We start from the raw sequence: 12746 nt of genomic DNA, 5'->3' as shown, positions 1-12746 counted from the left end.
TGAGACAAAGTCTTACTTTTGTTGCCCAGGCTAGAGTCCTGAGGTATCATAGCTCATAGCAACCTCAAACTCTTCGGCTCAAGCATTCCTCTTGCTTCAGCCTCCCAAGTTGTTGGGACTACAGGTGCCTGCCCCAGACCCCGGCTATTTTTAGACACAGAGTCTCCTTTTGCTCAGGCTGGTCTCAAATTCCTAAGCTTAAGCAATCCACCTGTCTCAGCCTCCCAGAATGCTAGGATTAATTACAGATGTGAGATAAAAGAGCCATATTCTTTCAAAGGAAGAATGATAGCTGATGTTTTTTGGCACATTCTGCCTTTTTTCCTTTTTTGAGACAGAGTCTGATTCTATTGCCCCAGGCTAGAGTGCTGTGATTTTATAGCTCACAGCAGCCTCAAGCTCCTGAGTTCAAGGGCTCCTCCTGCCTCAGCCTTCTGAGTAGCTGGGACTATCCGCACCCATCACAACTCTCAGCTAATTTTTTCTGTTTTTAGTAGAAACAGGTTCTAGCTTTCACTCAGGCTGGTCTTAAACCCCTGAACTCAAGTATTCCTCCTACCTTGGCCTCCCAGAATGCTAGGATTATAGGCATGATTTACTTGTCAGGCCTTCAGATGCCTTTCTGAACCCTTTTTGTGCTCATGTGCTTATTAGAATCTATGAGGATAGGTATTATCACCATTTCCATTTTACAGATGAGGAAAACTGAGGGAGACAAAGATTGAGACTTACACAAAAATATATAACTAATAAGTGGTGGAATCAGGATTCGGAGCCAGGCAATATAGTTTTCAAATCCAAGTTCTTTTTTTTTTTTTTTTTTTTGAGACAGAGTCTCATTATGTCACCCTCGGTGCTATGGCGTCACAGCTGATAGCAACCTCAAACTCTTGGACTTAAGCGATTCTCTTGCCTCAGGCTCCCAAGTAGCTGGGACTATAGGCACCCACCACAACACTCAGCTGTTTTTTTGTTGTAGTTGTTGTCGTTTAGCTGGCCCAGCCAGGTTCAAACCCTCCAGCCCTGGTATACATGGCCAGTGCCCTAACCACTGAGTTACAGGCACTGAGCCCAAATCCAGATTCTTGATCATTGTACTCAGGTGCCTCTCTAAGTTGGATCAGAACTGTTTATAAATTGTGGCTGAGTTGTTGGGGGTTTTTGTTTGTTTTTTGGTTCCCCCACTCCCCACTAGAGCAGAAGGATTTACATGGATCCAGCCATACTCTGACCTCAGCATTTATTTTGGAGGCCAAGAGCCTGCCTTGTGCATTATGGTGGGGCCCAAAGTTCAGAGAAAAGGCAACGTATTTGGAAGAAACTCCTTACTGGGCCTCTCAGATGAAACTTGCCGTCTTGGCTTGTTGTCCTGAGGAGTTTCAACTTTTAGCCTCACCAGTCTCATTGTAAATTCACACATGTCATGTTGCAGATCTCTTTCTTCAAAAGCATTTTTCAGCCAGATGCCTGTCTTCTACTCCTACCCCATCTTTCCTGCATCCTTGAGAGAGAGAGGAGGAGAAATCAGACCATGGGAGGAAAGTGGGGAGATGAAACATGTGAAAAGTATTGGCATCAAGGATGAGCAAGGGAGGAGGCCCTGTTCCTTTGGTGTCTATTCTTGACTTCAAACAGCCTTCTGAGCCAGGCTTTCTCTTAAGTAGACCTAGGGCAGAGGGAACCAATTTATTAAGCCCCAAGAGATAGGTAATGAAAGCAATGGGAAGGTACAGCTGTTTTTCACAAGCTGAACGGTCTCTTTCCAAAAGTGCCTAAGTGATACTTCTTTTCCTTTGCAATATTCCTATAGCGGGCCCTTTGGGCGTCACCCCTGTCAGGCCTGGTAATACTAGTACCCTGGAACCTGATTTGGCTGGAGCTCTTGGAAAAGGAGATGGGATAACATTTATTGAGTACATACTGTGTGCCAGGCACTGACCAAATGTTTTGTGTGTTTCTTCTTACTTTTCTTCCTAATAGCCCCATGACTTGCTTTTATTTTCCTTTATTTACAAATAAAAAAGCTGTGGCTTAGAGAGAGTAAATAACTTAATGCGGATTTACAGTGCTAATAAGTGGTGGAGCTGAAATTTGAACCCAACCAGACTGTGATACTAAAGACCTGTTCTCTTACTACTTATACAGGCTTCCACCCTTAGGTAGCTACCAGTTAGTTTGAGTCCCAGCTCTGATCGCCCTTATATACTTCTCTTCCAGGTCAATGGCCACAGTCTGGACTCTAATGCCCAAGATGGAGAATCCCTCAGAGAAGACCTGCAGGAGTTCCTGGGTGGGGAGGCCCCATTGCACCGGGTGGATGACCTCACCAGGGTGAATCCTGTGACGCTAGAGACAGGTATGGGCTTCCCACTCAAGAACACAATTTCCAAGAGGTAGTGAAGGTATTCAACACAGATTCCCCCAGTCAAACCAAGGTAGGCAGCACTTCTGACCTAGAGCCAGGCAGGCTGCTCCAGACCTCTGCCTGAGGGACCCTGGCAGCTAGCTGCATCTGCAATCCCCAGGGTAGGCGTTGCTCCAGATTTGGGCCTCATCTTAATTAGATCTTACATCTATTCATCAGGGAGCTGCTAGGATCTAATGACACTTGGCTGATTGCAGAAAAAGGGCTGTTAGGTAGATGTGTGTCTGTGTTGTGGTTTTGTCTGTATTTGAGCCAGTGTTTGCTAAAGGCATCTCTGTCTTAGTCCTGAGGTGCCTGCAGGCCCGGTACATGGCAGACACATTCTACACAAATGCTGGCTGCACCCTGGTGGCTCTGAATCCTTTCAAGCCTGTTCCTCAGCTCTACTCACCAGAGTTGATGAGAGAGTACCATACTGCACCTCAGCCTCAGGTAAGGCTCAGCCACTTCCTGTAGCCTCAGGGCTCCCCACCACCCCCTGTGCCTCCCTGCAATTTTCCAATCCATATCTATGTATTTGCCAGCCATATAGTCATTCAAAGCTCCTGCCCAACGGGAACTTGAAAAATTTTAGACATATAAAGAACTGACTACAGTAGCTGGGCATTGTGGTAAGTGTCTATAGTTCTAGCTACTCAGGAGGCTGAGGTAAGAGGATTGCTTGAGCCCAAGAGTTTGAGGTTGCTGTGAGCTGTGATGCCACACCCCTCTACTGAGGGTGACAAACTTGACTCTGTCTCAAACAAACAAACAAAAACTGACTATAGGATAGAAGATGCAAGGTAGGGGATAAATATTCGTTAACTGTCTTTAGAACCTATAGTAGGGACATAAAACAAAGGATTATTTTTTTCCTGTTTGTAGGATTTTTTTTTTTTTTGAGACAAAGTCTCACTGTCACCTTTGGTAGAGTCACAGCTCACAGCAACCTCAAAGTCTTAGGCTTAAGCTTTCTTTTGCCTCCGCCTTCCAAGTAGCTGGGACTACAGGTGCCTCCCACAATGCCCAGCTATTTTTTTTTTTTTTTTTTGGTTGCAGTTGTTGTTGTTTAGCAGGCCCAGGCCAGGCTCGAATCCGCCAGCCTTTGTGTATGTGGCCGGCACCCTACTTAACTGAGCTACAGGCACCAAGCTGGGGTTTATAGGATTATTAATGGGAAGGAATTCACAAAGGTATATTTGTATATTTAACAAACAACTTTTTAGAAAAGAATAAAATTACATGCAATAAGGATTGTTCTAGAACAGTGGTTCTCAACCTTCCTAATGCCATGACCCTTTAATACAGTTCCTATGGATTGTGACCCACAGGTTGAGAATCGCTGCCCTAGAAGATTTTCATCTTTACTGAGAAAGATAAATTATTCTACTGAGAAGAGAATAAATTATTTGAGGGGTAGAGGGTGGTGTTGGTGGTGGCGCAGGCAGGAAATTCGCATGTTGGTGTTAAAGTGTATGATGTGTTCAGGGAGAGGTGAGAGCAGGAGGGGAGGCATGCGAAGCGAGGTGGAAGATGAGAAGTGAGGGCTATTTGTGAAGGGTCTGAAGCACCACAGCAGGCAGAGAGAATCCACAAAGCATCTTCATCCGGGTGAGGTGGGACTGTGAACAGAACCTACTAGGGGGATGATTACTCTGGAAGTCAGGTTCGGGAAGGTGAGACAGGAGGCAAAGAGAACAGTTGGAGGCTTTGTAACTTTCCAGGTGACGGGTGGCTGGAGTAAGGTTAGATGTAGAGAGGGATGGCTCTGACGCTATCCAGAACCTGTGCCTTCTCCCTCAGGAAGCTGTGGGTAAGTTACCATGGTGGCTGGGCTGACTAGGCAAATGACCTGGCCTTCCAGATGTGTACAGGTGGAGTCCAGTGGAAGTCTTGAGTGCCTGCATCTCCCTGACTATCTGCCCTGCCTCAAAGGCACAAGCCAGGTCATGGTCCCCTCTGTTTCCTCAGTGATGAGCTTTATGCCCACCACATTGAAAACAAGTAATATTTACTGAAGGAAAAGAGAACACTGGCTTTGGAATTCAACTCTCATGCATATGCTTACTTGCAAAGTGGCCTTGAAAGTTTATTTAACTCCTCTGAATCTTAGATTCCTCATCTGTAAAATAGGGTTAGCTATCTAACTATGTAGACTTCTTAAGTAGTAACTTGTAACAAAGTTCTTTGTGGCTAGGTGTGGTAACTCAAAACTGTAATTCTTCCACTCTGAGAGGCTGAGGCAGGTGGATTGCTTGAGCTAAGGAATTCAAGACCAGCCTGAGCAAGAGCGAGACCTCATCTCGACTAAAAATAGAAAAACTACCCAGGCTTTGTGGTGGGGGCCTGTAGTCCAGCTACATGGGAGGCTGAGGTGAGAGGATCACTTGAGCCCAAGAATTTGAAGTTGCTGTAATCTATGATAACATCACAGCACTCTGACCAGCTCGACAGAGTGAGACTCTGTCTCAGAAAACAAAGTTCTTTGCAATAACATAATAATATGCACCGAATAAGACTACTAAAGCAAGATAAGATGAAAAAGTATAAAGTGTTATGGTCACACACAAGTCAAGGCCAGTACTGCTTCAAGCCTGAGAGATGAGTGGGGAAAGCTACCATTGGGTCCCACAATCGGACCTAACATCCAGAAATTTTCTGGAAAAAGCATCTGGGCACTGCTATTGGCAGCCTCCTCATCTCAGCTGTCATTGGTTTAGTCACTTCTTGAAAGTAGGCATCCCCTCACATGACCTTTCACCTGTTGGTGTTTCAGAAACTGAAGCCTCATGTGTTCACTGTGGGTGAACAGACCTACAGGAATGTCAAGAGCCTGATTGAGCCGGTCAACCAGTCTATTGTTGTCAGTGGAGAGAGTGGTGCTGGAAAGGTAAGAGAACCTCTTTCTCACCCTGTCTACTCATGACTAGCTAGGTGGGCAGAGAGGCAGAGAGAGTCATTTCTTCTGGAGTCTTTTGCTGCCTAGTTATTCCCAGGTAGGCTGTGTCAAAGTAGGGATCAGGGCACAAGGGCGGGCAAGCAGGCACTGCACCGGAAGTCAAGAAACAGGGTTCCAGTCCAGGCTCTGCCATTAGCTCTGCTGTCACCTTGGGTGAGATACTAACTTTCTAAGCCTTCATTTTCTCATCAGAGGTCTCTCCCAGCTCTGAAACAACTGGAAACAAAAGTCATTTGTTGAGGATTCCAGCATAGTGGTTAAGAGCACATCAGAAAGGTGCTTAGCTCCTGCCAAATTCTCAGTTCTCTTACTTGTAAAATGGGAAGAAGGAAGACCAACACCTGACTCATGGCACTTCTGTGACAGTTAAATGAGCCACTGCACATAAGGTATTGGTGGAGGGGTCAGGCACAGGGCAGGGTCCTCCAAAAGTGCTAGGTTACTGTTAGAAAGGGTTTATCACAGCAAACCACCTGAACCCTATGAGCTGTCCATAGTGGCAAGAGCAGTACATTGGGCTAGAAACTCAATGTAGGGGAGGACGGGGGCTCCTGATGTGGCCATGTGGTCTCCTGGGTGGCAGAACCACAACAGGTGAGACAGAATGTTGCACAAAGATAAGTGAGGAGTCGCACAGGTGGTCAGAGGAGATGATTGGCCAAGGTCTCGCCACCTTGTTGCCAAGTCTTAGCACACTGCCTCGCCCTTTCATAGCACTTTCATCTTCACAAGGGATTCTTTAGACTATAACCTCCCTCTGTCTTTACTCTTACTGAGAACTTGCCCGATGCTAGGCTTCAGGCTAGGGGCTTGGCAGGAGGAGGAGCCGAGATTTTTAGTCCATTCAGAAAAATAGGGAAACAAAGATAGTAAGTTGTAAGGATGGACACCTAGACAAGGGCTAGGAGAGAATCTCTGGGATTCTCTGTTACTGAAGCCCAGCTCCTAGCAGAGCCCATTGTTACCTAGAATTGCCTTGGGGAACTGAAATTGAACCTGACCAAGAGCCATTAAAAGAGAATTTGATGTAACCCTCTACTGAGCAGTCATGGGCTGGGCCTGGTATATTTTTAAAATTTATAATTGTTTTTATTTTATTTTTGAGACATAGTCTCACTCTGTCACCCTGAATAGAGCTCTGTGGTGTCATCATGGCTCACAGCAACCTCAAACTCTTGGGCCCAAGTGATCTTCTTGCCTTAGTTTTTTTCGTTTGTTTGTTTGTTTGTTTGTTTTTGAAACAGTCTCACTATGTCGCCCTTGGTAAAGTGCTATGGCATCACAACTCATAGCAACCTCTAACCTTTGGGCTTAAGCTGTTCTCTTGCCTCAGCCTCCCAAATAGCTGGGACTACAGGCGCCCACCACAATGCCTGGCTATTTTTTTGTTGCAATTGTCATTGTTGTTTAGCAGGTCCTGGCTGGGTTTGAATCCACCAGCCTTGGTGTATGTGGCTGGCACCCTAACCAGTGAGCTATGGGCACTGAGCCAGTTTTTGTAATACTGAGTAGAGATGGAGTCTCAATCTTGCTTAGGCTGATCTCGAACTCCTGAGCTCAAACAATCCACCCAACTTGGCCTCTCAGTGAGGTAGGATTACAGGCATGAGCCACCATGCTTGGCCCTTTAAAATTTATTTTGAATAGTAATGTAGTTATCTAACTCAAAACATCAAACAGTACTAAACGGCTTACCAAGAGAAATAGCAAACTTGCCTCATATCTCTCAACCCTATTTCTTTTCTCTGGGGGCAGCTGCTTTCACATGTTTTATCAATTTATTTGGCTGTTTACATTTATATTTCTTTTTTTGGGCAGCACCTGTGGCTCAAAAGGGTAGGGCGCTTGTCCCATATGCCGGAGGTGGCAAGTTCAAACCTAACCCTGGCCAAAATAAATAAACAGCTCTGCTTGTCTTTATATTTATATTTATCTTTTACTTGTCTTTTACATTTATATTTCTAAACCATGTGCTTAAGTTGTTAACTGACTTTTTGGGTTTGGACCTTATCTGTTCACTTTCAATTTTTTTTTTTTTTTTTTTTTTTGAGACAGAGCCTCAAGCTATCACCCTGGATAGAGTGCCGTGGTGTCACAGCTCACAGCAACCTTCAACTCCTGGGCTCAACCGATTCTCTTGCCTCAGCCTCCCAAGTGGCTGGGACTACAGGTGCCTGCCACAACGCCTGGCTATTTTTTGGTTGCAGCCGTCATTGTTGTTTGGTGGGTCCGGGCTGGATTCGAACCCGCCACCTTAGGTGTACATGGCTGGCGCCTTAGCCGGTTGAGCTACAGGCGCCAAGCCTGTATTTCCTTTCTTATGTAATTTTTATTTTCCTTCTACTTAATAAATTCCCCATTTTTTTTTTACTTAATTCCTACATGTATGTTATTAATTTACTATCAGACTTGTCACCAGAACTGAAAAACAACTATCAAACTGGTACACTAATCAGGCCCTTTTTTTTCCCTCTTGGAGATGCCCTTCCTAGTGCTCTCAGGTTGCTTTCTCCCTTCTGGATGGGTGCCTGCTTAGAGCTGCTGCCACACAGACTAGATGTGCAGAAGAATACATTAGTGAACTTGACAGTTGGTAAATAGAGATTAGGCAAATGGTAAAACAGAGAAGTACATCCAAGAGCTGTAGTACAATATCAAATGGTTGGCTATACACTTGGCCCTTGAACAACATGGGGACTGGGATGCCTACTGCACACCCAGTTGAAGATCTGCTTACAGCTTTTAATGCTTCAGAAATTTTATAGCTTACTGTGGACCAGAAGCCTTACTGATACCATAAATAGTTGATTAACACATATTTTGTATGCTATTTGCATTATATACAGTAAGCTAGAGAAAAGAAAATGTTATTAAGAAAATCATAAGAGTCCAGATATGGTGGTTTACACCAGTAATCCTAGCACTCTGAGAGGCTGAGGCAGGTAGATTGCCTGAGTTCATGAGTTTGAGACCAACCTGACCCAGAGCAAGACCTTGTCTCTGAAAATAGCTGGGCGTTGTGGCAGGCACTTGTAGTCCCAACTACTTGGGAGGCTAAGGCAAGAGAATCACTTAAGCCCAAGAGTTTGCAGTTGCTGTGAGCTTTGATGACATGGCACTCTACTGAGGGCAACAAAGTGAGACTCTGTCTCAATGGCTCGGCCCCTGTAGCTCAGCAGCTAAGGCACCAGCCACATATTCTGGAGCTGGCAGGTTCAAACCTGGCTTGGCCCTGCCAAACAACAGTGACAACTATAACAACAAAATAGCCAGGCATTGTGGCAGGCACCTATAGTCCCAGCTACATGGGAGGCTGAGGCAAGAGAATTGCTTAAGCCCAAGAGTTTGAGGTTGCTGTGAGCTGTGATGCTACGGCACTTTACTGAGGGTGACATAATGAGACTGTCTCAAAAAAAAGAAAATTGTATTTCTATGCCTTAGCAACAAACGTTTCCATGTCCTAGCTTCAAACAGCTGAAAATTCAAATGAAAATATGCCTTATTTCGGCTGATCAAGAACAAAAGAGTAAGAATTTAATCAAGTATGGCTATAAGTGAGGGCCCTGTCATCAACTAGATGTGTGATCTTCAATAAATTTTGAAGTTTTTCTGTGCTTTGGTTTCATAATTTTAAAAACAATTATATATTGCTGGGTGTGGTGGCTCATGCCTGTAATTCCAGCACTGTGGGAGCTGAGGAGGAAGAATTGCTTGAGCTCAGGAGTTTGAGACTTGCCTAAGCAAGAATTGAGACCCTGACTCCTAAAAAAATAGAAAAACCCAGCTGTGCACCATAGTGATCACCTGTAATCCCAGTGGCTTTTGGAGGCTGAGGCAGCAGGATGCCCACAACCCGAGTCTGAGGTTGCAGTGAGCTATGATGCCTTTGCATTCTGCTCAGAGCATAGGGTGGGACTCTGTCTCAACAACAAAAATAAATAAGAATTGTATAATTAGAACTACATCTGTAAGGTTTTCAAGAAAATGCAAAGAAAGTCTCTACAACTCAGTGCTGCCAGAGTAATCAGCATTAGCTATGAGGCTTCAAAGGACACCAAGTCGGAGCTGAGAGAAGCAGAGATGTGTGCCCCCAACTTACAGATGCGGGGGAAGTGCCTTGCCCAAGGCCACAGTTGAATTCAGCATTCACTTGTGGTCAGCAACATGCATGGTGGAGAAGAGAGGTCTGGTGGTCGCTATTCCCTCAGACAGGCTTGGAAGAGGGAAGGGACATCAGTAACGGCTCCCATGGGGCTGTTTCTGCTGCAGACATGGACATCCCGCTGCCTGATGAAGTTCTACGCTGTGGTGGCCTCCTCACCCACATCTTTGGAGAGCCACAAGATTGCAGAGAGGATTGAACAGAGGATCCTAAACTCCAACCCTGTCATGGAAGCTTTTGGTGAGCTCAGTGTCCTCTGCATACTACGTTGGTCGCATTTCCTCTGGGATTTGCTATCTTTAGAGAGAGAGATAATGTTTTGAGGCCCTCTCTTTGGGGTTGTAGGATCATTATATCTTCCACTGTCTTAGATCCTCAACCTACTCCCAGGTGCCCTTCAGTGACCTTCTAATGGGGTGGTGCATTCGACCATCTTCCTCCAGCCTAGACGCATGTGACCATTGTGCTGGAGAGTACCTTGTGGCTTCTATCTTTTTATCCAGTTTCCTTATGGTTCAAAGAAGGGCACTTGTACAAGGATGCATGGCAATTAGTGTTGATGTTGGCAGTGGAGCCCAGATGTGCCTTACTGTCTACAGCCAATAGTAGTAGCTTGGTTTTGACTCTTCCCTTCACAAAAGACAGTCCCTGACTGCTTAGGCTTGTTCCTGCCAGTTCCTTGCCAGGAATTTCTTCTAATTCCCCTGAATCCCACTAACTCAAGCCTGAGTGCCCATTCCATACTCCTGTCCCCTGCAACATGAAAACCAACAAAGGGGCCTTTTAGGTGACTTGAGGATAGGGCATGATCCCCAGCATACCTGCAGCCACTTTGGCCCATGAGAATTCCAGTTTATACCACCTAGAGAGTGGTATAAACATAGGTGTGATCTGCAGGGAATGCGTGTACACTGAGGAATAACAACAGCAGTCGCTTTGGGAAGTTCATCCAGCTCCAGCTGAACAGGTAATAGCTACTGTGTCACCCTGGCTAGTGGGAGGATTGGGGTCAAGGAGGTTCAAAAGTGGCCTGGGCCTGCCAACAACAGTGACAATTTCAACAACAAAATAGTCTACCCTGATCTTCTTGGCATGTATGTTTATGGGATTCTTTAGGATCCATGACCCCTGAGGGTGATCTTTAAACTGGAGAACTATAGCTACTCCCATCTTTGGGACCCTGAGGCAGTGTGCTTGTCCTGGCTACTCTATGTGCACAGGAACTTCTAGATAAATGACTATCTCCTTGGGCCATATCCCTGAGCTAGAGACTGGGGTTCTCCTCTTGTCTTGGGATAGGGCAAAGTGATATACAAAGGCCTTGGCCCTGCCCACCTCAGCTGGCTGCAGTGAAATGTTTTAGGACATCCATGGACATTCTGAGTGGTCCTCAGCCCTCGTGACACCATTGGCTAAATGAAGAGCTTGGCAGGGAGTTGCTAGGTGGCAGCAGATTGACACACAGTAAATGCTGAATAGATGGCTGTGGGATTCATGAGCAGCTAACAGGCTCTGGCCTGTGTGTGCTCAGGGCCCAGCAGATGACTGGAGCTGCAGTCCAGACCTACCTTCTGGAGAAAACTCGAGTGGCCTGCCAGGCCTCCAGTGAGAGGAACTTCCACATCTTCTACCAGGTTAGTGCCAGAAGGCCCCCAGATGCAGGGCAGGATTGGGTCTGTGTCTCTGACCTGCCAACCCCCAGGATGCTTCATGCCTAGCCCCTTCATCTGGCTTTCAGCACTGCCACCTCTGAGTCCTTCAAACTATATGCAACAGATCATCACACTGGATCTTGGCCATCAGCACAGTTTTGCCTTGGGGGAGGGGATGTTTTGCTTCCTCCATCAGACCAAAAGGTCTTTGAGGCTGGGACTGTGTCCCTAGGGTGGGCACCAGGTCACCCTCATCAGACCAAGAATTTCATAGAGTGGCTACTGCTCCTCCAACAGTGTTCCTCCAACAGAATGAGAGTTCCCTAGACTTGTGCCTCTTGTGCCTAAAGGCAAGGATAGTCTTTGTCTCCCTTGCTCTCAGATTGGGAACTTCCTTAGGTAAAGGGTATGTCTCCCAGGTCAAGACTAAAGGCTCCCTGGGCAGGAGCTGTGCTTATCAGGCTGCAGGTTTCCCCAGACAGGGGAGTTTTTTTACATCAAGTTGGAGCTATCCAGAGGTGTGTGGCTTCTTTTGCCCCCATGCCTGTCTTGGACTCTGCAGGGACCTCTTAGCCTTGTTGTGTTGCTACCATTTCTCACTCATCCTGTCCTTAGGCCTGTGCGGCCAGGGCTTCCCCTACACCCTCACCCAGCCACCACTCACATCTCCCTACAGATCTGCAAAGGAGCCAGCGCGGATGAGAGGCTCCAGTGGCACCTCCCCGAGGGAGCCACCTTCTCCTGGCTGCCCAACCCAGAGAGGACCTTGGAAGGTAGGGGGATTCCCACCCTGCTCCCTGGGCTGGCCCAGCATACCCACCCACTCTACAGGGCCTGCCGTACCTCTTGCTGCTTCTGCTGACCTCTGGCCCTGACCCTGGACTGTGACTTGGATTCTTTTTCAGAGGATTGTTTTGAGGTGACCAGAGAGGCCATGCTCCATTTGGGCATTGATGTCCCCACCCAGAACAACATCTTTAAGGTCAGAAGAAAAGCTCTGCCACTTATATTTGGCAGAGACAATAGGTAGCCCCTTTCATAAAGCCCTTTCCTAGACTTATGACTCTCTTTCCCTGAGCACCTAAAACTCAGGCCCTTCTTGCAGTCTCCAAGGAGTTGACCACTCCTTTGTGCTGCTGAGCCTGGAGATGACATGGACAAGGGCATAGAGAACAGTGACATACACACAGTACAGTGACACACAGGGACCCAGAGAGCAGTACTGTCAGTTATTACTGCAGTATTGCTTCTGTTTGTTTGTCTGATACATTAAAACTTAAAAATAGGCCAAGCAAGGTGGCTCACATCTGTAATCCCAGCACTCTGGGAGGCTGAGGTAGGTGGATTGCTTGAGCTCAGGAGTTTATGACTAACAAGACCTGGCTCTACTAAAAATAGAACAATCCAGGTGTAGTAGCAGATATGTGTAATCCCAGCTACTTGGGATGCTGAGGGAAGAGGATCACTTGAGGCCAAAAGTTTGAGGTTGCCATGAGCTATGACACCATGGTCACACCATGGTACTCTAGCCAGGGTGGCAGAATGAAACTCTGTCTCAAAAAAAAAAAA

At 46.4% G+C, this 12746-nt stretch overlaps 1 protein-coding gene across 1 annotated transcript in view; it reads left to right on the top strand.

The window, feature by feature from the left end:
* The window catches only part of MYO19 (myosin XIX), a 33582-nt gene that overhangs the window by 2280 nt on the left and 18556 nt on the right, over positions 1-12746 (top strand). The window contains exons 2-9 of the mRNA XM_023516613.1: positions 2218-2356; positions 2709-2857; positions 5181-5294; positions 9633-9765; positions 10423-10492; positions 11057-11159; positions 11854-11950; positions 12083-12159. Of these exons, the coding sequence (XP_023372381.1) occupies positions 2218-2356; positions 2709-2857; positions 5181-5294; positions 9633-9765; positions 10423-10492; positions 11057-11159; positions 11854-11950; positions 12083-12159 (882 nt within the window). The remainder of the gene's footprint in view (positions 1-2217; positions 2357-2708; positions 2858-5180; positions 5295-9632; positions 9766-10422; positions 10493-11056; positions 11160-11853; positions 11951-12082; positions 12160-12746) is intronic.

This window comes from Otolemur garnettii, unplaced genomic scaffold (assembly GCF_000181295.1).
Source record: "Otolemur garnettii isolate 467f Iridium unplaced genomic scaffold, OtoGar3 scaffold00094, whole genome shotgun sequence".
NCBI lineage: Eukaryota > Metazoa > Chordata > Mammalia > Primates > Galagidae > Otolemur > Otolemur garnettii.
The sequence above is the reverse complement of the archived record's forward strand: the minus strand, read 5'-3'. Positions and strand labels throughout refer to the sequence as shown.